The sequence below is a fragment of the Cyprinodon tularosa genome, unplaced genomic scaffold, assembly GCF_016077235.1.
Source record: "Cyprinodon tularosa strain WSP-4 unplaced genomic scaffold, ASM1607723v1 ctg1096, whole genome shotgun sequence".
Classification (NCBI taxonomy): Eukaryota; Metazoa; Chordata; class Actinopteri; order Cyprinodontiformes; family Cyprinodontidae; genus Cyprinodon; species Cyprinodon tularosa.
The window spans coordinates 244,755-271,661 of record NW_024037889.1 but is presented as its reverse complement, the minus strand read 5'-3'; the positions used below and the strand labels follow the sequence as shown (position 1 = coordinate 271,661).

Sequence of the window (26,907 nt, the reverse complement as noted above, 5' to 3'; positions counted from 1 at the left end):
TGGCACAAATATCTCACAAGGAATGTGATGACAAAAGTCAAAGCGTGGTGTCAACGTGCTGTGTCTCGCGATAGCGCGTTTGTGTTCTTGAAGCAGCAGATTCAAGAAGCCGTAATGGCTAAATTGAGGTTGTAATGCAAGATTAACAAATGCAAAAAAATAATAATTACAAATAAACTATCAATAATCATTTGTCAGCTGTAATTTTATTTGTGTAAAACTATATGAGCACACCAGTAAATAGTTTTTTTGTGCATTCACATTTAAATCAGATTTGAGTGAAAATCCTCTTCAGGTGAAGATTGGACTGACAAGTGTAATTTTTTTTTACATGGTCTTGCCTGATATTTCTTTTAGTGCAACTTCAAATTCAGTTTGTGTGTGTGCGGTTTTTCTTTACAGCAGAACATTTTGGCATACAAGTTCAGATTTTTGTGGTACAAATTCTCACATTGCATTCTCAAGTTTTCACATTAAATTCACAAGTTTGTTCATTTTGGCACATATTTACCTTCATAATCTCCCCCTGATTTAAGTAAAATGAGCGTCACCTTTCTCTCCCTCCCTGAACTGTGGAGCAACTTCGTAGCATGTTTAATAACCCCAAAGAGAGAGAGGAAACTGGTTTATTTCCAGAAATGGCAAATGATTTACTAGGAACCACATTAAGCACAGCCAGTGATATAAAACTAGCTACTTACCACCAGAGTTGCCTTCCATGCTGGTCGTAACTTTAGCTTCTGTCCAGAAGCATAAAAAAACATGGCATTCATTTAACTGCCATCTTATGTGCGCAGGTGTTTCTGCATGATGGATGTATTTCCTTCCACGGATGTAATTGCCACTTTGCAATGATTGCATAGTGCCTTGTTGCTATCTTTCTCCTCCTTAAAATGAAGCCAAACTTTTGATCTGTTTACCCGATGGGACGCCATTTTTTGTTTTTGTTTTGCTTTTCTAGACGTACGCCTGGTCACGCCGTACTTGCTTACTGACTGCCGTGTGCGTAACTTACGTAAAAAACGCGACTTAAGTCGTGCTGCCCAGAGCTAGGCTCTGCTGCTGCCTGGAACTGTTAAGAGAACCGTTAAGCGAGCTGCCAAACGGTGCCATGGAACCGGTTCTGAACAGGAACTGGTTTTCGATTCCCATCCCTACATTATCCCTGACCTGTTTAGTGCATTTTAGAGTTCATTCTAAAATTCTTATTTTTATTTTAAAATGTTTAAATGACCTTCCCATTCAGTAGCTCTCTGAGCTTCTTCATTCCTACCATCCTTCTCAGCCCCTCAGGTCGGCTGAACAGCAGCTCCTGCAGGAACCAAGGTCTAAGAGGACGATCAGAGCAAAGCCTCTATTGCTGCTTCTCATTTAGGAATAAACTACTCCTGCACATTGAGAGGCTCCTTTACTGCCTACTTTTATAACTTGTATAACTTTTAAATTATTATATTTAGTTTTTTACCAGTAGTAACACTAACTTTGATCTTGTTTGTTTTAATGTTTTTCTTCTTCTTTATAATCATTCCTCAACGTTATTTACATATCTTTGTTCCTTTAAAGTTTGCAGTGATGTTCAGCACTTTGTTTCAGCTGTTGCTGTTTTATTCTGGTCTGATGTTGATTATTTGTTTAAACTTAATCTAAAATTTCATTGAAAGTATTGCAGTAACATTCATTTGTTACACATAAAACATGTTTTTGAGCTTAGAAGCAGATCCTGCTTTTAAATTAAGATCTTAATATAAATGAGATGAGCAATGAGTGTCATGTTTTATTAACAATTAGCTTATTTTCACCTATAGAAGAGTCTTTAGGAAAATATGTTACTTTTATACAAAATATGTTAAAATCCCTAAGAAAATTCAAACATGGGGGAAAGATAAAAAAAAACTCACCTGACACAGCTAACCTAAGGACTCCCCACTCTGTTATTGTAAAGACATCTGTTCTTCCTCTGCATCTATATTCTCCACTATCAGCTGCAGTGATCCTGTATTCACTGGATGTTGGAGAGTTTCTGTTGGTTGAACTCCATTCATACGTCCACTGAGCTCCTCCACCTCCATGGATCTCACATCTCAGAGTGACTTTCTCTCCTCTGAATATCTGAGGCCAGTTGGGTTGAAGGATCACATTGGGTATAATAGGAACTGTTAAAATAAATGAAAAACAGCTAAATATTCCATCAGACGGACATCGCTGACATAAACCTCTTAAAAAAAAACATTGTTTAAACATCTGTTTATCACATGAACTCTCACTCAGTTTCTAAACAGCATCAAGACAAAAATAAAAGAAATCCAAAGTATTTTAGTCAATCAGGTCAACTAAAGGTCTAAAGGTTTTTTCCAGTAATATAATAACCTCCAAACCTCCTCAATTTTTCCAGAAGATAAACAGGATCCAATGTTCTGCTTTGAAGCTTTAGTCTTATAAATATTGTTTACTGATGTTCTTCATTGCTTATAGCAACAATTAAACACATTAAATATTTAAACAGAGTCCGGTTTTATTATTCAACAATAAAGACTTAAACTCACCAGTTTTATAGATTGTGACCTTGTTGCTGTTTTCAGTGTAGAAAACTGGATCTCCTCTTCCTCCTCTGCAGCTGTATAGACCTCCCTCTGAGATCCGGATGACTCCATCTGGTTTATTGTTTCTGATGGGCTGAGCTCCAGAAGACTCTGACTTCTGTCTGAACCAGTCAAACTTCCAGCCAGTAGAGCTGGACACAGAGCAGGTCAGTGTTACACTGCCCCTTAGTGGTATTATTTCCTGATCTGCTGTCAGTGAGGCTGTGGGTTTATCTGCTGGTGGAAACAATTGGAAAACAGACCATCATTAGAATGAGTTTTGTTGTAGGAAAAATTTTACTAAAATAAAAGAGATTTTTCACCTCTGAATGAGTCATTTAGCTTCTGTCACAAAGCTTAGAAATATAGTTAAAACAGAGATACAGTAAATACAGATTTCCTCTGGTTTATAGTTTATCAAAAGAAGGACAAAGAAGAAGAAGAAGGAACAAACCCTTTATTCATTTATTTTTCGTTTTTTCAGTTTTTTGCCTCTAAATGAATATTTACAATACTGTTTGGTGCTTTCACATAGTGGCACAAAAAGGGCAAAGTCTCCTTCTGTTTAATTACGTTGAAGTGCATGAAAATAATACCAAGTAAACATTTTCAGTCTGACTCACCTCTCACCGTCAAACTGAAGGCATCACTCCAGGCTGTTATCTGGTAGTCTCCTCTAGCGCTGCATCTATATTCTCCACTGTCGGATTCAGTAGCTGCAGTGATCCTGTATTTACTGGATGTTGGAGAGTTTCTGCTGGTTGGTCTCCATTCATACGTCCACTGAGCTCCTCCACCTCCATGGATCTCACATCTCAGAGTGACTTTCTCTCCTCTGAATATGTGGGACCAGTTGGGCTGAAGGGTCACAGTTGGCTCAGAGACTGGAATGAATAATAGCAAAGAGGAAATGATAGAAACTATATAGAAAAATGAGAAACATTTGAACTTTTATTTATTGTAGATAACACTTTTTATGAATTTCAGGATCAGGATGTTGTTTATAAATCTAAATAATATAAGAAATTATAGAAAGAAATATAACGCAGTAAGTAACATTTAGTGCTGAAATAAATTTGTTCTCATAGAAAAGTCAACATACAAACCTGAAGTTTAATAAAAAAAAAAAATGTAACTTTATAAACTCTAGAGTGCTTTTTGAATCATGTCCCACAGATAACCATGAACAGGACTTTTGTCTTTCAGGTTATTATTTCTGTCGGGTTTAAGAGGCATCACTGGCCTTTATTGATTATTAACTGGAAGAAGGCAGAGACAGAATAGGAAGAAATGCAGCAAGTGGTCTGGGGCCAGGAACTGAACCCAGGGTGACTGCATGGAGGACTGGAGCCTCTGATATGATGGAGCTGCTCTATCACTGAGTCACATGGTGCCCCGAGAAAAACAAAGGACTGACACAGGAACAAAGAAAGATTATGTTATCCCCAACATATTCTTTATCAAGGAATAAACTGTTTTATTTATGAAACAATAAATTGAATGGGGTCATTAGAAGTTATTGAAGTTATAGAAAAAAACATTAATTTCATTTTAGCAGGTGGACTGAAAGATGGAGAGGGCTATTATTCACTATTATACAGTTTGAAGAAAATAAGTTGGAGGTTCAAAACTCATATAAAACAAATAAGCAATTTTAAAAAATCCTAAACTACATAGAATACAATTAATGCTCTATAAGTGGTGGTTCTGATAATTAAAGACATTTCATTTAAATGCAGTTTTCATTGTAGCATTACTACAGTATTTATATTTACACTTAGTGGCAGCTGCACCAGAGCGCAGAGTTCATATGTGATCATGTAGAGAATGTTTTATCATTCAAAGATGAACTTAGCCATTTATGGGCCCCTGGAGAACTTTAGTTATGGGGCCCTCCTCCAAGTCAGCCTTAATGTCCCAGTAGGACCTGATTGTGACAGTTTCTGTGGAACTTGGACTATATTCATATTGCAATACTGTGAACCAGGAAGCTCTGCAGCTGCAGCTCTGACTGTAGTCCATCCACTGGCCTTCACAGCTGGAATATTAGATGCTGATCTTACAGAGCTCAAAACAAATATGCACATTAATCTGGGAGGAGCTGTCAATCAATAGACATACTGCACAGTGCTCAACACCAAATGGGTGATGTGTTTAGATCAGCAACACTGCTGCTCTGTAAAGGACAGAAAAACTACCAGTCTATCCCCTCGTGTTCATGTAGCTATGCAGTCACCGGGTGCTGAGTAAGGCTGATTAAAGAATTGCATCATAATTTAACAAAACGCAATTTTTAAATGCAGATGCACTGATTTTTATTCAAACTGATATTTAACAAGAGTAATACACTAAATTTCTCCATCCAGCCCTTTAGGAGGTGGTTAAACCCTGGAAGTAGGTTTGTCACCACACAGAAAGGTGGAGAGAATTACAGTTATTTTGCAGATCCATGCATGAAAGTAGAAGTACCGGTAAAAAATTCTTCTCACAATGGTTCTGGTGAAGTCCTGTAACAATGGACTCTGGGCAAGCATGCTCTAGAAAACTGAAAGCCTTGAGAAACATCTACAGGCTTGGGGTTAGTGCAAAGGAAAATTGAAATTAAATCACAATTTTGATTTCTGGAAAAAAAAAAATTCAGCCCAAGTGCTGTGTGTAAGCTAATACCATTTTCTTCTATTTCTTAACTCTCCTAAACTTTGGAAACTGATCAAAACTCACCAGTTTTATAGATGATGACCTTACTGCTGGTTTTAGTGTAGAAAGCTGGATCTCCTCTTCTTCCTCTGCAGCTGTATAGACCTCCCTCTGAGATGCTGATGACTCCATTTGGTTCATTGTTTCTGATGAGCTGAGCTCCAGAAGACTCTGACTTCTGTCTGAACCAGTCAAACTTCCAGCCAGTAGAGTTGAACACAGAGCAGGTCAGTGTTACACTGCCCCCTAGTGGTATTATTTCATCACCTGCTTTCAGTGAGGGTGTGGGTTTATCTGCTGGTGGAAACAAACAGAAAATAGACCATCATTAGAATTTTATTTTATCTGGTTTATAATTTATCAACAGAAAGCCAAGTGTAGAATCAGAAGAGAATATCTTTACTATTTTATTGTAATTCTTTTACATCCGGGTTGTAAATTCAGCACATTTCTGTGTTTCTGTGTGGGTTTTAATGCAACAACATCCCCAAAACCTGCTGTTTTACTTAGGATGATTTGCATGAAAAAAATACAAACTAAACATTTTCAGTCTGATTCACCTTCCACTGTCATACTGAAGGCATTGCTCCAGTCTGTCACCTGATAGTCTCTTCTAGCCCTGCATCTATATTCTCCACTGTAGGATTCAGTAGCTGCAGTGATCCTGTATTCACTGGATGTTGGAGAGTTTCTGCTGGTTGGTCTCCATTCATACGTCCACTGAGCTCCTCCACCTCCATGGATCTCACATCTCAGAGTGACTTTCTCTCCTTTGAATATCTGGTACCAGTTGGGTTGAAGGGTCACAGTTGGCTTAGACACTGGAATGAATGGTAATCAGAGAGAAAAATCATATAAATTTATATTAAACATAAACTGCAATAAAATCAATTGTTCTGGATTACAATTTAATTTCAATCATCCAGATGTGATATATAAATAAAACACCTTAGTTAATTTATTTCGTTATGATGGAAAAAAAGAACATTTATTGAAATCTCACAAACAAGAAGATGTTTTATAGCTAGAAAACAGAAGAAGTCAGACAGACAGATATTATACAGTAAGCAGTCACATCTGGTACTTAGATAATCGTTTCTACCAGCCTGTCAATGTATAAGCTAACAATATGAATTAAATCACTTAGATATCTGACCCCATGAATTGTAGGAAGTTTTCTTGCATCATATGTCACAGATAACTTTGACCAGTTATTATATCTGAGAGGTTAGAAGTTTTCTCTACCTTTAGACCTGGAGATATCTATTTTTTTCTTTTTTAATGAAAGCTGTCTGTATTTGGAAATATTAGAACTAGAGGAAAAACAAAGTTTTTAGAGGTTTCGTTGGACATTTGGCCTTTTTTTCATACATTTCTGGACAGAGAGAGGAGCAGAGAAAGGACAGTAATTTTTCCATTTTAGAATTAAGTTCTAAACTCACCAGTTTTCTGGATGCTGACCTCTCTGCTAAAGCTGCAGATCTTTCTTTACCCAGAAGAGTTTAATGAACTAAACTGAAGTAACGATCCTGGATGATTGGGGAGGTTCAACAAACGCTAAAAGCATCGAACTCAGCCTTCAAGTCTGGTGACAGAGAGCCAACGTTACCCGTGCCATCAGGTTAGCGAAGCGGAGCCACAGTCAGAAAATTCACTGCAATCATTGCAAAGTGGCATTTACAGCTGTGGAAGGAAATACATCCAACATGCAGAAACACCTGCGCACACGACATGGCAAACATTTTAACGAATGCTGTGTTTTTGATGATTTCGGAAAAAAGCTAAAGTTACGACCCGCATGGAAGGCAACTCTGGTGTTAAGTAGCTAGTTTTATATCATTGGCTGTGCTTAATGTGGCTCCTAGGAAATCATATGCAATTTCTGGAAATAAACCAGTTTCCTACCTCTCTTTGGGGTTATTAAACATACTACGAAGTTGCTCCACAGTTCAGGGAGGGAGAGAAAGGTGATTTATTTATTTAAATCAGGGGGAGATGAGTTTATTTCCTGAAATTGTACAGTAATGCCTTTTCATTAAACGGGTGCCTTCTCCATTAGATTTAGATGACTGTGAGGAGACGGGTAGCCTGGCTGGCTCAGAGGCTAGCAGCTCCCATTCACTGCCTGCTGTTTTTGCAGAGGCAGGCAGAAATAGAATGTCCCAGGCAAAGGTAGATGAATGTCACAGTGCACTTACCAAGTTCATTGTTTCACAGAATCGAGAAGAGAATCGATAAGGAATCGAATCATTTCACAGAATCGATAAGGGAATCAGAATCGTTAAAATCGTATCAATTCCCAACCCTAGCGGTGGGCCTCATCAGAGACAATGACGACCTGGACTACAGAGAGGAAGTGGAGCAGCCGTTGGGCTGGTGCAGAGACAACAGTCTGATCCTGAACGTTTAGATGATGAAGGAGATCATTGTTGACTTCAGAAAGAATCGGTCTAACCACACTCTGCTGCTCATTGACAGCTAAGCTCTAGAGGTGATCAGCAACACCAAATTCTTCAAGAGGGTCAAGAGGGAACAGAAGCGCTTGTACTTCCTGATGAGGATGATGAGAGCCCACCTGCCACCACCATTCCTCAAAACATTCTACAGAAGCATTATAAGGAGCGTTCTGACCAGCTGTCTCTCTGAGTGGTGAACATGAGGACAGTGGTGAAGACAGCAGAGAGGATCATTGGGGCTTGTCTTCCCTCCATTCAGGACATTTCATCACAGCGCTGCGCGTCCCGAGCCGTAACATCATCAGTGACTCATCACACCCCCACCACGGACGGTTCTCCCTGCTGCCCTCTGGGAAGAGGCCCTGCAACGTCTGGGGCATCCGCTGCTGGGCCAGCAGGCTATGTAACAGCTTTTTCTGCGCAATAAGACTGTTGAACTGTTAAACCCTGAACTGGTTTCTGCATCACACATGCGCAGAACTGAACTTTAAGGTCGTTTTTGCACCATTATTATTTTGCACTGCCAGCACTCATTCCTCCTCTAATAAAAAAAAAAAAAATGTTTTTCTGTGGCAGTGTTACATTGTTATAACTGGTGCACTTTATATTGCAATGTTATTATTTTTTTTAGTCTCATTACTTGTCATAAGCTGTGTGCAATACAGTTTTTTTGTATTCACTCTGTGCAAACAAAACGAAAACAACGTTTTTCGAAGTCTAAATAATCTCTGTCATGTTCCTATATGTGTGGTTTCCACACCAAGGGGCCAGTTCTGGAGAGATTGCTGTTGCTTTTAAATCATGAGGAACCGTAGAGGATGATGGAGGCAGTGAAAGTCATTCCTAGTTCCCACTGTTCCAGTTCTTCATTTTGTTACCTTCACACTAGAACTATTACTTCAATCTGACCAAGTATTTCACATAGGGGCGTAGGGTGTAGTGTGGACATTGGGACCAGACCTTTCTCTGCATCCTGAGGAGGTAATTCATCTATTTAATTCAGGTGTGTTAAAGCAGAAACATGTTTAAAAAGAGCAGGATACCAGACCTCAAGGACTGGATTAAATTTATGCCAGAATTGGAAATCACCTTCATGAATTAAATATTATATTTTCATCTGTTAGATTTTGTTACTATGGGGATTTATTTTAAAGATTAAAACATCTGTATTACAGAGCATCCAGATTTTCCATGAATATCTCCAGAACTAGTGTTCATCTCCAGTAGTTATTGTGATTCGAGGACACCTTTCTATCACAGAGCAAATCAGAGACACACTGGATAAACAACCATGAATTCAAACACTCATACAATAACCAAAGACTAGTAGAGAGACTTCAACAGAGAGCAGACTGCAATAAACATTTAACAAAGAATACATTCATCAAACAGACTCTGTAACTAAAATCTATCTAAAAATTCTGAAACAAATCGATCCCATTGTGATATAAACCAACTCTGTTTTTCTTAACACCTTAATTAATAATAACAATATAAATGTAGAAGCATATGCCTGAGCCCAGTTAGAATGTTAGATCACAGTGGGTTTAGTGGAAAATGTTCATTAACAAGAATTAAAAACACAAAGAATTTCAGAAATCTGACTAAACATCTAAACTCACCAGTTGCATAAATAACAACTTCATTACTCAGAGAAGTTGTGGTGTATCTTTCTGTTTCATATCCTCTGCAGGTGTAGATGCCTCCTTCTGAGACTCTGAAACGTCCATCAGGTTGTTCTTCTAACTTAGTCTGATCTGTGGAGGAGGTCCGTTTGAAAAGCTCATATTTTAATCCAGCAGGTTTGTCCACAGAACATGTCAGCTTCGCACTGCTTCCTGCTGGTATTTCTGTTATATTCGCTGTCAGAGTGGCTTTGCTTTCATGTTCTGTATAAAAAACAAAACAAAAAGATGGGTGATTAAAAAAGAAAAAAAAAAGGAAAATGGTAATAATAAATCATAATGTGCTAAACATTTTAAGACTTGTTATATAAACATCTATTTAAACCTTTACACCTAGATTTAATACATGTTTAAGACACATTACATTTGCAATGTTTTTATTTTGTCTGAAATATCTCTATGATTTTCATGGCATCTTTGTTTTTCTATTTTATCTTTCTAAAGATTCTTAAGGGATGTATTTTGCAGCCAGTAAATATGCTCCCAAAGCAAAGGAATCTAGGAAAAAGTATTTCTATAACATTCTAATAAGGCTGTAATTTAGCAAAGGTTCAGTGTTTTATAGAAAGCATTTGTACTTTATACAACTCTAGTCAGTGGTTCTTTCATAGACAGTTTGAATGACTTTAATGAAAAACAAAAACATGGATTTTCACTTTCTCTTCATTATCATAATATGTTGGTAAAGAGAGAGAGAAAAACATAAAAACAGTTTGTTCTCTTTTTATTCTTCCATATAACCTGTTATAAATAAAATAAATAAATATCTTTTCTCTTTACTATGTTATTAAGTTTAGGGAAAAGTAAACCTCAGTGGTACCAAAGATTTATGATGTTTCAAAGAATACATTTATTAATCATACATGTTGGATTTCTGTTATTTGTTAATTATACTTTAAATAGGCATAACTATTGGATTTTCTCTTCACTGTGGCAGCAGATGAAAATATTTCCCTCAAAGTTAACCAGTTAAAAACAGGACTAAAAAGCAAGAATGAAGATTTTTGAATTTCTAGTTAAGTGGGTCAAAACATCTCCTGAACTGCTGAGATTGAGGGATGTTTCCACAGTGGGCAGGTTATACAAAAAACAAAGATAGAAACAGGGGGAGGAGCGATGGCAGCCAAGACTGATGAATTATGTAATGATAATGGCATTATAATGCAAGTTTGACGTCTCAAATATTGAGAAACATTAATTTCTAAAGAACATTTAACCCTGAGACTGGATAACGTTTTAATTATCTTATACAAATAAGCAAAACTAAAAATAATAAAAGCCCTCTGTTTTTATCAACAGAATTTTCTTGTATAAAAATCTAATAATAAAAAACAATAAAATGGAAATTAAAACCTCACACAAAAAAGCAAAAAAATATATATATATTTTATTGATTTTTATACTTACTGTCTGTAAATTTGTAAATCATCAGGATAAGATCAACCCACAGTTTTACAAACAGATGGAAACTGAGCCCAAAATCACTCAGTTTAAATATGCAGAGATGTCTCACATATCTCTAATATACGTAAGGTAAACTTTACCTGCTACTTCATAACAGGTATAAAATGTTTGCAAAATTTTGAAGCATCAAGCAAACTGCAGTGTCTGTGTGCCCTTTGGACACATTTATGTGCCCCTTTAAGGCATGACCCAGATTGTTAATATCTTTTTCTTTAATGTGAATTGACTTGTTAGCCTTCAAACAAGGTCCAGATTAATACCTAACTTAAAAAAAATAGAAAAAATGCATGTATCTGTTTTTCATTTATCAGACCGACAACAGAAAAAAAAAACTAAAGCAAGGTTTTTGTAAATAATTATATATATCATTATACACGTGAGGAATTCATACAGGACACTAGCATAGTGGTCCCTGGAGAAGTGGGTATACTCGCACAATTTTTTTATTGCAGCCCAGAAATAATGACATGTAATACCATTCTATGTAGTTTACCGAAAAATGTCTTTATAGTATTTACTCAATGTAATATAATTGCTGCTATTTGATCTCAGGGAGGGAAGATTATGAAATAACTAAACGCTGACCCACACACTTATGGATTTTGAGTGAGCTTCTCTTTATTCATGAGTCCATCCACATGGATGACACCTATTCTCTCACTTAGCTAGTCAGTAGTTTCTTTAGTAAACCATCTCTTTGAACAACTTATTTGCAACAGTTAGAATGGGTCACTAATAAAATTAACATAACTTAATCAGGAGCAGTTTGTTGGTATTACTGGTCAAACAGGCAGCTCTTAAAATTCTAAGCTCCAAAATCTAAACTCTTCAAATTGAAAGAAAAATTATTTTAGTATAAGTCATTAGATATATATACATATATCATATGATGATTGGAATTCATCATTCAAATTATTCAATGATATGTAACATAACAGTATTTAAAAAAAAAATGCATTTACAAGACTTCAACTGTGATATATTGTCACATTCCAGAACTCAGTGTTGACAGACTGGGTGATTTAAATTTAGATTTTGAGGCTAAACATTGCTTTGGGCGGGTGGAGATAATTTGGGCTGATTGAGTCAGATTGGCGGTTTTTGAGTTAACCAACTAAAACACTTGTCCACCAATCATTCATCATTACTGGTTCATAGCAAAGCCTCCCTGACCTTTCTCCATTACTAATTAGCTAATGTCATCAGCCAGGTTTTTTACAAAAGAGAACTAGTGAAGTAGCATCACAAATTATACTAGTTTTAGCAGCAGGCAGATCTGGTGTAATAAACCTAGTGCCGACGATTGATCAGTTGAAAGAGCTTTTTCACAAGTTGCTCTTGTAGAAGCATATTTTTCCTCTGCCTAATTGGGGTGAAAGGAAGGCTAGGAGTTATAAAAGATAAGTGTTTAAAGTTTCCTCCTCCTCCTTCATGCCATGAACAGAAGACACCTGTTCTGAGTGTTTATCTGGCTAATGGTAAAATGTATGTCCTTGATGAACTGAAGTTGTTTTGCTCCAAATGTTCATGTGTGAAGAAGCTCTTTATGCAGAGGTGGGATGGTCCCAAGGGAGACTATGTTGGGATTTCTACAGTACAAATATGTGTGCTGGGCTTGCCCCAGGCAGAGCTCTATCTCGCCGTCTAAGGACATAAAATAAATTTTAACCTTTTTCTTTCAAGAAACGCCTCTATCAGTTTCTCCACAACTTCACACTGTGCTTAAATATGACTCCGTAAAATGCATGATCCTGTCAAGCATCCAGGGATTTACAAAATGCTAAATAAAACAAGACAGGAACGGTTTTTCTTCACAAAACTTTTTTTGGAACGTCATTGAACAGCGCTGACGACCCGGTGAGTAGCATATTTTAAAAAAAGAACGTTTAAGGTTGTTTTAAGGACATTATCGGACATGCACTATGGAAGCCATTCTGAAGCATCCAGGGGGGGATTCTGCATGAGCCAAATAGCAGAGAAAGGACCAATCGTCAAAATTTTGGTGTCGATCATTCGATTTCATCCTGGACACTACAGAAAATGGGCTAAAAGTGTTAAAAACCGGAATTTTCCTTTAAAACTACTTTATTCCTACTGTTCACAGCAAATATAGCTGACAGGCAAAGAAAGGATACGGTAGCTCCTGCTGCGCGTCAGAACTAAACTTGTACAAGCATCAAAAATTAAGCAGCAGACGTGTTTTTGCTGCTCCTGCTGCGTTTGGTGTAACATAGCATTAGGATAGATCATCAGAGCCAGCACAGCCTCTCAGCTTCTTATAAGGTTGTTGGCTTCCATTCAGAGCACCTTTAGCATAACTGAATTGTTCTTGGGCGCTAATCCTGTTCTCTTCCACAGTGAATCCAGTGAGTTTTGTTCCTGACACACATATTTATCTTAAAATAAATTCTTTGAACACTTTCTATTTCTGTTTGCTGAATTACAGGGTCTCCATTCTGTTCAGGCATTGCAGTCAGTCTATTGCTATCTTGCCAGGTCCCTCTTAGAGAAGAGTTTCTTAAATCTCAGCAAGGCTTAACCTGGTTACTAATGTCCATGAATGCATATGCTAACTGGTCCATGGCATCACAGATGACTGCAGGCTAGTTTTTGTGGTGCAGTTCAAAGGTAAGGGAATTGTCATCCACTGTGACCTTAACTTTGAACTAGTTCTTGTTTAAGCTGATCTTGCACATCACTGGGGGGAAAAAAATCATTAATTAATCAAAATTAATTGCACAGTTATTTTCTTCTCCCTGGAAGCTGTGTTTAGAGAAAAAACATTTAAAGTGAAACTCATTTTAGAACAATTTTATCTTTAATAAACATACTGTGGTGAGAAAACAACAGTACATAGATTATGAATTCATGTATGATCTGCTGAGAAGGAAAACAGAGAAACTAGAAATCATTATCTTACCTTCAGCATATCCACAGCAGAGTGTGCAAATCACTACAAAGAATAACAAACAATTAATTACTAGAATAATCTGATGGTTGTTCAAATAGAAGAATGAGAAAACTGTCAATAAGAATAAAATAAATTAACAGAGAGACCAGGTTTATATTGAACCCTTATCAGCTGGACAAATAATTTTTCTCTACAAGAATATAAAAAGTAAAATTGGTTGTGAGCTTTAAACAATGGTCTGTGGAGGGCCGTGCAGAGACCACTGAAACGAGCTTAAAGAAAAAACGGGTACATATAACCAGATTCTGGGCAGAAGATTTGCCAGAATCTCAAGCAGATTTAGAAGTACTGAGGTTTGTTAAAACATAGTAAGCATGGAGATATTTCATTGAATCAAACTTGTGGGAAACTATAACATAGAACACACTACCATACAAACGGGGGTGTTCAATACTTTAAAGCAGACAGAATTTAATTTGTTCTTTTCATTATAGAGAAATACTGAGAAATACTGAGATGTTCAAACGTGCAAATGACCGAAATATAAATTAGAGATCTAGACCAACAGACGTATTTTGTTTTTACTCCATTACACTGTTGAAATATGAATAGAGGGAAATCGCCCAGCTTGCTACAGATTTGCCTGCTGTGTTTAAAAGTAGCTAGCAGCAGCGACACAGAATGAAACAGCTCAATGGCTAATTTATATCATGTGCAGCCTGGTCCCGGATGTACCGTACCCCTGCTGTAGACTATCCTCCATTGCAGTCAGGGCCATAACTACCAATGAGGACACCTAGGTCATGTCTTCGGTATTTGTTAGATTTAATTATATTTTTCCTTAAATTATGATAAAATAAAAATAGATTACACTGAAAATGACTCAAGGTCGATGACTGAGGTCTCCCACAAAACTACAAGGTGTTTTATATTTGCAGAGCCGTTAATAGTGTGACTGGTTAATAAAACAGTCACTCGAGGGTTTGGGCATATGTGCTTCGCTTCCTCGTCAACATGCACTGTCACTATGGTAACTGCCACAAACAGGCTACAGACAGTGTTAGTGAGTCTGTCATTCATGGCCGTCACTGGAATAGAAGCACATCAAGCTACACATGAAGGAGGGGAGCAGTTAAACTTGTAGATGATAGTGAGATATTTTATATTTTGAAGCAAGATGTCACAGAGTGTGAGAGGAAGTCGTGTACAAAAACAAAATAAAACATCCGCTTAATGTTTTTCATAATTATAATAACTTTTTCTGTGGTAAGCATCCCTTACATCAAGAGTCACCATGGTCCTTCAAAAAGCCTCAGAATGCCTTATTTTTATTTACATTACTGTTGTAATGTTCAAGAATTCTACATTTATTTTTTTATTTTATATACTTTCTTAAATATGCATTTTCTTATGTTGTTCATTTGATATTTATACTTCAACTTCTTTGTTTCTATTTTTACTGTTTCATACTTTGACATTAGGCTGCTCTGGAACCTGCAAAACTAATTTTGTTTCATGTTAACGTGTTGAAATGACAAATAAAACTCCTTTTAACATGATGTTGAAATTCAATATTGTTTTCATTTACTTATTCCTCACTAGAAGAACAGGATAGAGAGGAAAAGGCCGAGTCAAACCAATCTCCTCTTTGGGCCAAGCAGCAAGAGGAGCAGTGAGGAGACAGATAAAGAGAGAGCAGGTACTAGAAAAGGAAGATGCTGCTGTGAAATGTTTAATGCCTGATCATTCAATTCAATTCTGTTTATTAATAAAGCTCCAATTCACAACACGTTATCTCAAAGCACTTTACAGAGACAATGTTCCATCCGCTACCCCACCTGTCGCTCCGCCACCTCATTCCATTAGAAGGCAGTGAGTCGCAGTATCCCTTCCTCCACTCTCCCTCTCCAGACTGATTAACCATACCTGGCGTGCTCCTCACTTGGACTTTCCGTTCCCCACCTACAGCTAATGCAGTGAGCCTTTCCTGTCAGTTTGTGGCCTAATAAACATCTTTAACTGGTCCTTGATCTCCAGCTGTTTCTGCATTTGGGCCAATAACCTTTAAACCATGACAGAAGTACACTCCAATCTGTAATCCTCCAAACAGATACAGGCTTTTACTCTTCAACTTGAACATCTTACCGCCGCATTAACCTCCGTACAACCTCCGTAAACCCCCTGTTAACTCGTCTTTGGATTCTTCTCCATTCCAGGTCAGTTTCCCCGTAGCCTCAGCCGCCATCTTCTCGATTCTCAGTTGTCACCTCCTCTTAGGTCCTTAAAACGTTTATTGCCCCTAGACCAAGTCGGACTTTATATTTACCTCCTCCTCAGGTTAAAGAAGCAGAGCTTTTTGAGTTTTTTTATGGTGAGAATGAGGATTTTATTGTTCGTATTCCACCTCCGTCATCTCTCAATCAGCTAGCCAAGCCAGAGCCTTTTTATGTGCCAGAACCCGAACCTGGGCCCTTCAGCGGGCCAGAACCCAGACCGGAGCCCTTTAAAGGGCCAGAACCTGAACTGGATTCCTTAAATGGGCCAGAACCTGAGATGGCATTTTCCAAGGCAGCGGCAGCAGAGATGACGTCTTCCAAGGCTGCTGCAGTGGAGACTGCATCCTCCACCGGCCTTCCTCCGGCCTAATGGCCATCCTCCAGAGACTCTGCCTCATCTCCAGTCTCACGGCCGGCCTCCTGAGACTTTTGATTGCCCTTGCCCACCATTGGTGGATTTTTTTCTTATTGGACTCTATTTTTGGTTTTGTTTTTTGTATGTCCTGGGTGGGTTGCTTTGTGTTTTAAATTTTTTTTTCGTTTCGAGCCCTCCTCTCTGGTTCCACCTCCGCCCCTTTTCGGACATTTTGAGGGCGTCTAGTACAACATTACAGATAACTTTATAATGTGTTTTCATTCAGTGTCAGAGGAGGGCTTATGGGGAAAATTATAATATTAACAATAGCGTAGTTATTATATGATGATATTAGCGTAGCTAACAGTATAAGGGAGAAAAAAACAATAAATAGCGAAACCGGTTTCATTCTAACACTTATCAGATGGACAAGGCAACATCATTCATCCTTAGAAAATAAACGGAACATCTGATTGTGAGTTTTAATCAGTCAGCCAGACTCACTAGAAACAAATCTTATTTTCCACATCTAACGACAAATCTTCAGTGGTGTCAGATATTTAAAAAGAAAATCCAAACAAAAAAACTGCTGCTGTGACCGATTTCTCAATCATAAGTCCTTCCTCAGCTTTCTCAACCTTCTCCATCTTTTAAATTCTGGTGAATCTTTCTGAAGTTATTCTGCTGCTACAACAAATCATACTGGCTTCCAACTGTCAAAGGACACAAGCAGTGGTTGGTGCTGCTGCATCCGGTACCTAGGCCTTCAGTGGGGCCCCCTCTACTTCTGCTTCTTAACCCCTTGACGTCTGAATATCAGAATCAGAATCAAGACTTTAATAATCCCAGAGGGAAATTACTTATATATATATAAGGGCTGGCCAAAGGTTCCTGTTCACTAAATGTTCACTAACTGGCACTGAAGGAATGCGCATGCTATCTTGGTAATTCAAAGGGTCTGTTGCATATTTGCTACAATGGTTGTCAAGGGATTACTATCATCATTTTCACATTTAAATGAGATAAACCCCCAATAGTACTCGAATATGAAAAGTAACAAGCGCAGGTATAACTGGGAGGAAGTTTAGTGTGAGGGTGAGGGTACAGAGATCAATTAAGCAAGAAGGAAAATCAAGACAAAGGTAAACCTCTACTCTATAACTGCAGCTTTGCCATATTTACATCGTCAGGAGTCATTCAGATCCAATATGCATCAAACTAGCAGATAGTATAGAGCATAAAACATGGAAATAAAATACAAATTCCATGTTTCTGGCATTGTGCAGGGAATCTTAGTTTCTCCATTTATTGTTATACATTCAGGCCGGAAAAACGTTCAACAACAGCTTATCTAAAATGTAAATTGTCACTAACTTAAGTTAACATCAGCCAGCACTGCTGACTCTGAAGGCTCTGGGCAGATTTGACTGACATAGCAACACACAGAGGCTGAAATTTAATTGGACGAAGAATATGGCAACCACATAAATGTAATGGAAGCAGCGCAGCCAAGAGAAATGCCACAAATTTAAGAGAAGAGGTTGTTTGGAATAAGATCAAAGGTTTAGGTCATGAATGTTTAGGCCAGCAGAGAAGGCTTTGAAGGCTTTGACTGCCCACCACTGGACACAAGTAACAGGGTTTGGTCACATTTGGCTGCCACAAAGTAACATGTCTCAAATCCTGTATAATTTTAAGTTTCAAACTAAAAAAAATGTAAGTAATATGATACATAAATTTTTCAGGAAAGACAGTTTAAACTAGCAGCATACTATAATCTGCACCATGTAAATTATCAAATAGAGTAACAGTCATATTTACTTACAGAAGAAGCCCAGCCTGCAAAGCAAAGTGTGCCCCATCCTCACTTCAAGACCTGCTGCACAGAATCAGAAAAGTTTGCTCAAACTTCAGCACAGAAAAGGAGAAGTTACATTAATTCGTATAAAAACTAATGTTCTCATACCTCTTCTTCAGACCATAAAAGTCCTGCTCTGTCTGTGTTTCCTTCCCTTTTTTCAAAGTTCATAAAGTATGTAGCTGCGTCTTTTACCACAATGATGTGTTAGAAACAGATTTCCTGTCTCTGCAGGAACTTCATCTCAGTTTATGGGCAAATATATCTGTCAGGTTTCAAACATTGTTTAAATGCTAATACTCCACTCATTTTTAAAAGACTTGGGCTTCCTAAACACATAAGGGAGGTTTGTTGTTGTAAACAAAAAGACTCATTTAATTAGGAGATTTATAACTTGTTCTGCTCTACATGCATTGTGTTAAAATTATAAATTAAATACAGTTCATCTCTTTTTTTCTCTATCATCTACAATCTATTTATGCAGCCATTTTCCTGCTGCAAGTATCTGTCAATGAACTTGAAAACAATCCACAGTTGTCTGTTATCCTAACAATTTATCTTAAATCTTCCATAACACTTCTTTATTTTATTTTCTGCTGTTGCATAAACGCGTACAGAGTTTAGACCCGCCCCATATCTGAAAGAGACTGACCTCTGAGGCTGAGCCAGGCCATCTGACAGAGGACCATTTGAATATTTAATATCATCCTATAAAATATATCTTTAAAAACATGAAACAACAGTAACCAAAGTAGATCTTATATATATATATATATATATATATATATATATATATATATATATATATATTCATTCATATATTTATTCATTCATATGATGTGTATTTATGTTATCCTACACTACTACACAATTATTATGCTACCATCAAGGACATGAATGAATTTATACAGGAAATGAACATTTGTCAGGAAGCTGTTTATGCTAAGAAAGAGCTTTATTAAAACACACACAACTATATACAACGCGTATCCAAACACATGCGTTTCTAAAAATTAAAAGTCTGTGAACGGTCCGTTTGCTTCCTCGGGGTTGGAGGTAACTGGCAGCATTCCCTCCGAGGCAGCTCCGATGTGCAGACGCCTACTGTGCGTGGCCCTGTACTAAGGCATCGCTTCTAACCAGGACTGCAGCTTAACACAGAGTTCAGTGAGATCCGGCCTACGAAATGGCGGCGACCGTACAATCCATTCAGAGACACCGCCGAGGAAGGCGGACTTCCAGAGTTCCACTTCCTCATCTGCTAGCACACTCTGCCTCGCTTTCAGCAGCTGAAAAAAAAAACAATGAATCAGCGCACTGCGTATGGACACAACACATCTATTAATGCACCTGAAAAATAGTCACCAAATAAAGTCTTACCCTCTTTCTTCTGGCCCAACTCAGAGCAGATACGTCTTACAGGCAGCTGGAAAACAATTAAATGAGAGTGGTATAAATAAAAAATCAAACGCAAGTCCCAGTAACAAGGAAGGAGAAAATATTAAAACAAGTCACTTACACACAATGTCGTCTTTATCAACATCGTGCAAATCTGGACTTGCTGATATGGCTCCGAGCAAATAGGAGGTCTGTGAAAACAAAATGTAAAGCTATGATCGGTATCCATCCGTATCCATTGCCTTTTACCGCAGAATGAAAGCATATTCTTTAAATCTTACCCTTGCTCCGGTTCATAGTGCCTGCAATTAGTCTCCGAGTTGTTAAGACGGCGTACTGCTTCCTGTGAATCACAAAAAATACACTTTAATAAAGCTTGTTCTTGCAAGGCTACTATTAGCCGCTATTAGCCGTAGCTTAGGCTAGGCTGCTTTTAGCTTAGCAGGCAGTAATCGAACATATATTTACCGCTAGCATCTCTTCTTTGAGTTCGTCTTGTTCGATGCAGAGTCGCCATCGCGTCCAAGAGGAGTTTTACCCCGAAATCCCCCATTCTCCGCTCCAGACCGCCTGCACAAAGCAAAGCATCCATCCTCCACTGTGGCTGCACACCGCGCCGCTCTGAGTTTCTTGGAGATCGTACTAGGGTGGCCATTTCTATAGCACCAAAAAGGAGGACATTGTGCGGCATATCAGTAAATTACTAAGGTGTACATAAGAATCGGGTAAAGTCACATTTATAGCACAATTCTTAGTAGTTTAAAGAGGATGCTTGAGTAGCTGAATAGAACAAAATATTAAAGAAATGTAAAAAAGAATTGGTTCCCAGCATTTGTATTTATTTAATACATTGTGGTGTTTAAAAAGTGACCATTTTTTAACACGATTAATTTGCGCAGAACTGCTGCAATTGATCATAAAGCAGTTGTTTGGAAAAGAAGCTCGAGAAAGAGCTAGAGAATAGGACGATGCAAACTGCAAAAAGTGGCTGGAAAAGATGAATTCATGACATGGCTGCAGCCTGTCGAGAGTAAAGATGATTTCACCATGTTCTCTATCTATCCATATCTCTCTCTCTCTCTCTCTCTCTCTCTCTCTCTCTCTCTATATATATATATATATATATATATATATATATATATATATATATATATATATATATATATATATATATATCTATCTATCTATCTATCTATCTATCTATCATCTATCTATCTATCTATCTATCTATCTATCTATCTATATATATATATATATATATATATATATATATATATCTATCTATCTATCTATCTATCTATCTATCTATCTATATATATATATATATATATATATATATATATATATATATATATATATATAAACTTGAGTCATGGAACTGTGCTTACAGCTCCTTATTTCATGTTAACTAATAACTTGTGTACATGATACTTGTTGATGGCATTAAAATTATTTCTAATAGCATTAAAAGAGCATTAAATTAGAGTTCCTCATTCCTGTATAAAACCTGTGAACGCTTAATTTAATCTGACATATTAAAAAAATCCCCATCATCATCCAGCAGATGTTCAGTTTCTGCTCAAATATTTTCTTTCTGTTGTGGATTTTTGTAACAGGGATAACTAGGATCATACATAGTTTGTATGAACTCTGTTTATTCTCTGCTTCCAAACTCATCATCTCTTCATCCATTCCTGCAATAAGAATTTTCTTTTAAAGTTGTGAGATTCACTCTAGAATCTCACAACTTCTTCCTGGTCTGTTGAAGCACCAATAGTCTGCATCCAATTATTTAATTAATTGCTCTTAGTTTTTGGGAATATATACAAACTATGCTCTAATTTCTAGATACCGATCTGTTTTTACTATAATTTAATTTGACAAACCGGGTCTTCTCTACATTCTTTTTTCTGTTTGGTGCGATTGCAATAGCGGGTCTTGATCTGGACGGACCGGAGGGGAGCAAAAAATAGCTCAGCTCCGTATTTTGACGGTGAAGGACGGAGAAGACGTACGTGGGCGGTGACGAGCGGAGGATGTGGAACAGCTCTCATTGATTTACATGACAGACAAGTACTCCGTACGTGAGTGGGGCGGAGCGCTGACGGAGTATGTGGAATCTGGGGGTAAAGGAGGACAAATACACGTCCGGCTGGGTGCAGCGCCGGACGCCGGACAGTGCAATGAAAATCCGGACTGTCCGCCCTAAAGCCGGACATCTGGCCACCCTAGATCGTACAGAGCATGCGCGAGATGAACCAGAGTTTCCGCGGATCAATAAAAATAATTAAAAAATCATTCTTTTTTTTTTTTTTTTTAATCAAGGCCTTAATTGGCAGTAAAATTATTTAAATATGTTTATCGAAGTATTTATAATTCTTTAATAAAAAATGCTTATAAAAACAATTTCGTCAGATATATTATATCGCTGCAGGCGGAGAAAAAGCTAGAGGATATATATATATATACGTATATATGTGTGTGTGTGTGTGTGTGTATGTGTGTGTGTTTACATACATACAGGAGTCATGGAACTCTGCTTACAGCTCCTTCATATTTCATGTACACTAATAACTTGTGTACATGGTTCTTGTTGATGGCATTAAAATCATTTCAAATAGCATTAAAATAGCATTAAATTAGAGTCACTCATTCCTGTATGAACCCTGTGAGCGCTTAATTTAATATGACATATTAAAAAAATCCCACCATCATCCAGCATATGTTCAGTTTCTGCCCAAATATATATATATATATATTTTTGTAGATTTTTGTAACGGGGATAAGGATAATTCAAAACTGCTTTTTTTTAATGAACTTGTTCACTACTTCCAAACTCAGCATCTCTTTTCATTCCTGTAATAAGAAGTTTCTTTTGAATGGATTTGATTAAAGTTTAAGTCCCTCGGTATAAAATAAATATTTTGATGGAGATGAGAAATCTGCTTCCTCGTTGGTGAATAACCAATAGTTTGGATCCAATCATTTAAATAAACGGTGTTAGTTTTTTTTTTTTTATATATATATATATATATATAAGAATTGTGCTATAATTTCTAGTCGCCGATCTGTTGCTGCTATATTTTAATTTGACGAACCGGAATTTGTCGATGTTCTTTTTCCTGTTTGGTGCGATTGCAATTGCGGATCTTGACTTGGCCGGACCTTATGACCACAGTGTACCAATCTTCTGATGGCTACTTCCAACAGGATAATGCGCCATGTTATAAAGTGAATCATCTCAGACTCATTTCTTGAAACCTTTCCACTTAAGTAATTGTGAATTGAGCATATTGACAGACAACATTTTATTTTTTATCTTAAATGCAATTTTTTTTTTTTTTATAATTACTGCTCTAAATGTATTGCTCTGTCAGCTAAAGATCTGTTTTGGTCTCTATACTTTAATTAAATAAATCAATTCAAGCTAAAATGTAAGAGGCTATACTGAGCCTGATCTCTTTGTATTCTTACCTTTCAGAAAAATGTCACTTGGGGTAAAACCCCCCCTGCAACCCTGATTTGCATTTGTATAGCTCACAGCATGTTCATTTACATGTTAAAGCCTCCCCTAGAATTCCATGGGGGGGAGGCATGGGGGGAACACTGCCCAAGAGAGTCCACGTCAATTTCTGACAATTTACGGGAGTTTTCGGCGAAGCCTGCAAATTGTCGTAAACTGCCGCTAACCTGAAGTTCCACGACAATCTACAGTGCCGCATATTGACGAAAATCCCACTTTTCATGCAGTGAAGGCTCTGCTACATTTTACACTCAGAGCTCATTTCAAAGAGGACTGCAGTCATTTTTGCCGGCAAAAATGGACTACGGTTCCTGAGACTGCACCACATGTAACGTGATATCCAGCCAGAATTTCAGGTCTGTGTGTTGCATCCAGACTGAGGTTCAGGGAAAGAGAGAGAAAGATTTTTCTTAGTCGTGGGTGCACCATGGATGCATGACCCAGGATGTGATGCCAGAGGGACAGGCTGCATAAAAAAAAAAAAGAAAAGCCGTCAGTCGGTATTGCTCTATACGCGTCCATCCATCCATCCTTCCTTCTTATCCTTCCAGGTTGTAGCAGGCCTGGTTTCTATTTTTAGCAGTTATTAACTTGATGCAGGCTTTCCTGATCAGGTTCCAACAATAAAGGCAGGAATAGGCTAACTTTAGAGGCTAAGTTGGTGACATAGGTCTTCTAAATCCACAGCAGGTTTCAAAATAAATGTTACTTCACCCAAATTAATTATCTCATGAAGTCTTTTTATCCCCTTCATAGCTTTACTGCTTCTTTACAGTTTTAAAATGAGGAAGTAGAGCATTTAAAGCTAAATGTATGCTACTTCTCCGGAAACATGTTTTACTGAAAGTAAAATGGCAAGAATGGTAATTACAGATATAAAACGCTGCCTTGAAAAAAATCCTCCCTCATGTAGCACAATTTCCTGTAAATATTTTTCAAAGATGACTCAAACTGAGCATCTTTTTCACTGTTTGACACTTCTTATCTACTTCCTAACAGTGTAGCTGCTATCTAAATGTGGTGATGGTGTTAGTTTATATGGAGCTAGAAGAGTCTCAGTTTTCACAAAGTCATATATGTGATTCACACATGCACAGCACGAGATACACACACACACAGTCTGATTCTGATTTGTTCTGCTATATGTAGTGAGGAACTTGTGTCAACTCCCATTGACTTCCATTGATTTTCGGTCATTTTCAACCCTTTCTATTCACTAACCCTAAACCTAACCATTACCAATACTTACCTCACCCTAACCCTAACCCAATTGACACCTTAGCCTTAAACCTAACCGTTAGCAAAATAGCCTGTGAGGACCAGCAAATGTCCTCACTTTGCAACAACTGGTCCTCACTCTGATTGTGAAATTGAAAAAATGGTCCTCACTCTGATGGCTAGACAGGTACACATGATAAGATCCACACATTAACATGCTGATTCAAACAAGCACATAAAAATTACATATTCACAAAGAATGATTCCCAAAAGTGTTTGTGATGCATATGGCATTATCTCTTTATTCATAAACTCTTGGTCTTTGAACTTCATTGCATTTGTTTGTGGATTTTTTAACCTCACCTTACGTGATGTGAATGAATTTTTAACGTACTGCAACCAATTAGATAAGTCCATTGTTGCAGCCAAATGCAAGAACGTTTACCCCATGGGCAATGATTGTCTTTATATGGTACAGTAGGAAGTCACTGCAGCACACTGAAAGCGGCAGGGACTGACCACGTGGTAGCCCCATACCATATATTGACGCTATATCCAATATATATATATATATATATATATATATATATATATATATATATATATATATATATATAAATGTGACTTTACCCGATTCTTATGTACACCTTAGTAATTTACTGATATGCCGCACAATGTCCTCCTTTTTGGTGCTATAGAAATGGCCACCCTAGTACGATCTCCAAGAAACTCAGAGCGGCGCGGTGTGCAGCCACAGTGGAGGATGGATGCTTTGCTTTGTGCAGGCGGTCTGGAGCGGAGAATGGGGGATTTCGGGGTAAAACTCCTCTTGGACGCGATGGCGACTCTGCATCGAACAAGACGAACTCAAAGAAGAGATGCTAGCGGTAAATATATGTTCGATTACTGCCTGCTAAGCTAAAAGCAGCCTAGCCTAAGCTACGGCTAATAGCGGCTAATAGTAGCCTTGCAAGAACAAGCTTTATTAAAGTGTATTTTTTGTGATTCACAGGAAGCAGTACGCCGTCTTAACAACTCGGAGACTAATTGCAGGCACTATGAACCGGAGCAAGGGTAAGATTTAAAGAATATGCTTTCATTCTGCGGTAAAAGGCAATGGATACGGATGGATACCGATCATAGCTTTACATTTTGTTTTCACAGACCTCCTATTTGCTCGGAGCCATATCAGCAAGTCCAGATTTGCACGATGTTGATAAAGACGACATTGTGTGTAAGTGACTTGTTTTAATATTTTCTCCTTCCTTGTTACTGGGACTTGCGTTTGATTTTTTATTTATACCACTCTCATTTAATTGTTTTCCAGCTGCCTGTAAGACGTATCTGCTCTGAGTCGGGCCAGAAGAAAGAGGGTAAGACTTTATTTGGTGACTATTTTTCAGGTGCATTAATAGATGTGTTGTGTCCATACGCAGTGCGCTGATTCATTGTTTTTTTTTTCAGCTGCTGAAAGCGAGGCAGAGTGTGCTAGCAGATGAGGAAGTGGAACTCTGGAAGTCCGCCTTCCTCGGCGGTGTCTCTGAATGGATTGTACGGTCGCCGCCATTTCGTAGGCCGGATCTCACTGAACTCTGTGTTAAGCTGCAGTCCTGGTTAGAAGCGATGCCTTAGTACAGGGCCACGCACAGTAGGCGTCTGCACATCGGAGCTGCCTCGGAGGGAATGCTGCCAGTTACCTCCAACCCCGAGGAAGCAAACGGACCGTTCACAGACTTTTAATTTTTAGAAACGCATGTGTTTGGATACGCGTTGTATATAGTTGTGTGTGTTTTAATAAAGCTCTTTCTTAGCATAAACAGCTTCCTGACAAATGTTCATTTCCTGTATAAATTCATTCATGTCCTTGATGGTAGCATAATAATTGTGTAGTAGTGTAGGATAACATAAATACACATCATATGAATGAATAAATATATGAATGAATATATATATATATATATATATATATATATATATATATATATATATATATATATATATATATATATACACTATATTGCCAAAAGTATTTGCTCACCCATCCAAATTATTGGAATCAGGTGTTCCAATCACTTCCATGGCCACAGGTGTATAAATTCAAGCACCTAGGCATGCAGACTGTTTTTACAAACATTTGTGAAAGAATGGGTCGCTCTCAGGAGCTCAGTGAATTCCAGCGTGGAACTGTGATAGGATGCCACCTGTGCAACAAATCCAGTCGTGAAATTTCCTCGCTCCTAAATATTCCACAGTCAACTGTCAGCTGTATTATAAGAAAATGGAAGTGTTTGGGAACGACAGCAACTCAGCCACGAAGTGGTAGGCCACGTAAACTGACGGAGCGGGGTCAGCGGATGCTGACGCGCATAGTGCGAAGAGGTCGCCAACTTTCTGCAGAGTCAATCACTACAGACCTCCAAACTTCATGTGGCCTTCAGATTAGCTCAAGAACAGTGCGCAGAGAGCTTCATGGAATGGGTTTCCATG

The 26,907-nt window shown here is 37.8% G+C and overlaps 1 protein-coding gene across 1 annotated transcript; it reads right to left on the bottom strand.

The window, feature by feature from the left end:
* Positions 1 to 1,752: 1,752 nt before the first annotated feature.
* On the bottom strand, positions 1,753 to 18,332 carry LOC119789336 (basement membrane-specific heparan sulfate proteoglycan core protein-like). Its single transcript, XM_038294182.1, has 8 exons — positions 18,249 to 18,332; positions 13,802 to 13,834; positions 9,355 to 9,621; positions 5,837 to 6,097; positions 5,301 to 5,570; positions 3,203 to 3,463; positions 2,544 to 2,816; positions 1,753 to 2,153 (listed from the first exon to the last, which is right to left on the bottom strand). The coding sequence occupies exons 1-8, from the start codon at positions 18,283 to 18,285 to the stop codon at positions 1,768 to 1,770; spliced, it is 1,788 nt and encodes a 595-aa protein (XP_038150110.1). The 5' UTR covers positions 18,286 to 18,332; the 3' UTR covers positions 1,753 to 1,767.
* Between the last annotated feature and the right edge of the window lie 8,575 nt (positions 18,333 to 26,907).

Coding starts and splice junctions, on each gene's coding strand:
- LOC119789336 (XM_038294182.1), bottom strand. CDS start 18,285: ATGGGGCACACTTTGCTTTGCAGGCTGGGCTTCTTCT. Junction 9,622..13,801: donor CTGCTGTGGATATGCTGAAG/GTAAGATAATGA, acceptor TTTTTTATACAG/AACATGAAAGCAAAGCCACT. Junction 2,817..3,202: donor CTTCAGTTTGACGGTGAGAG/GTGAGTCAGACT, acceptor TGTTTCCACCAG/CAGATAAACCCACAGCCTCA.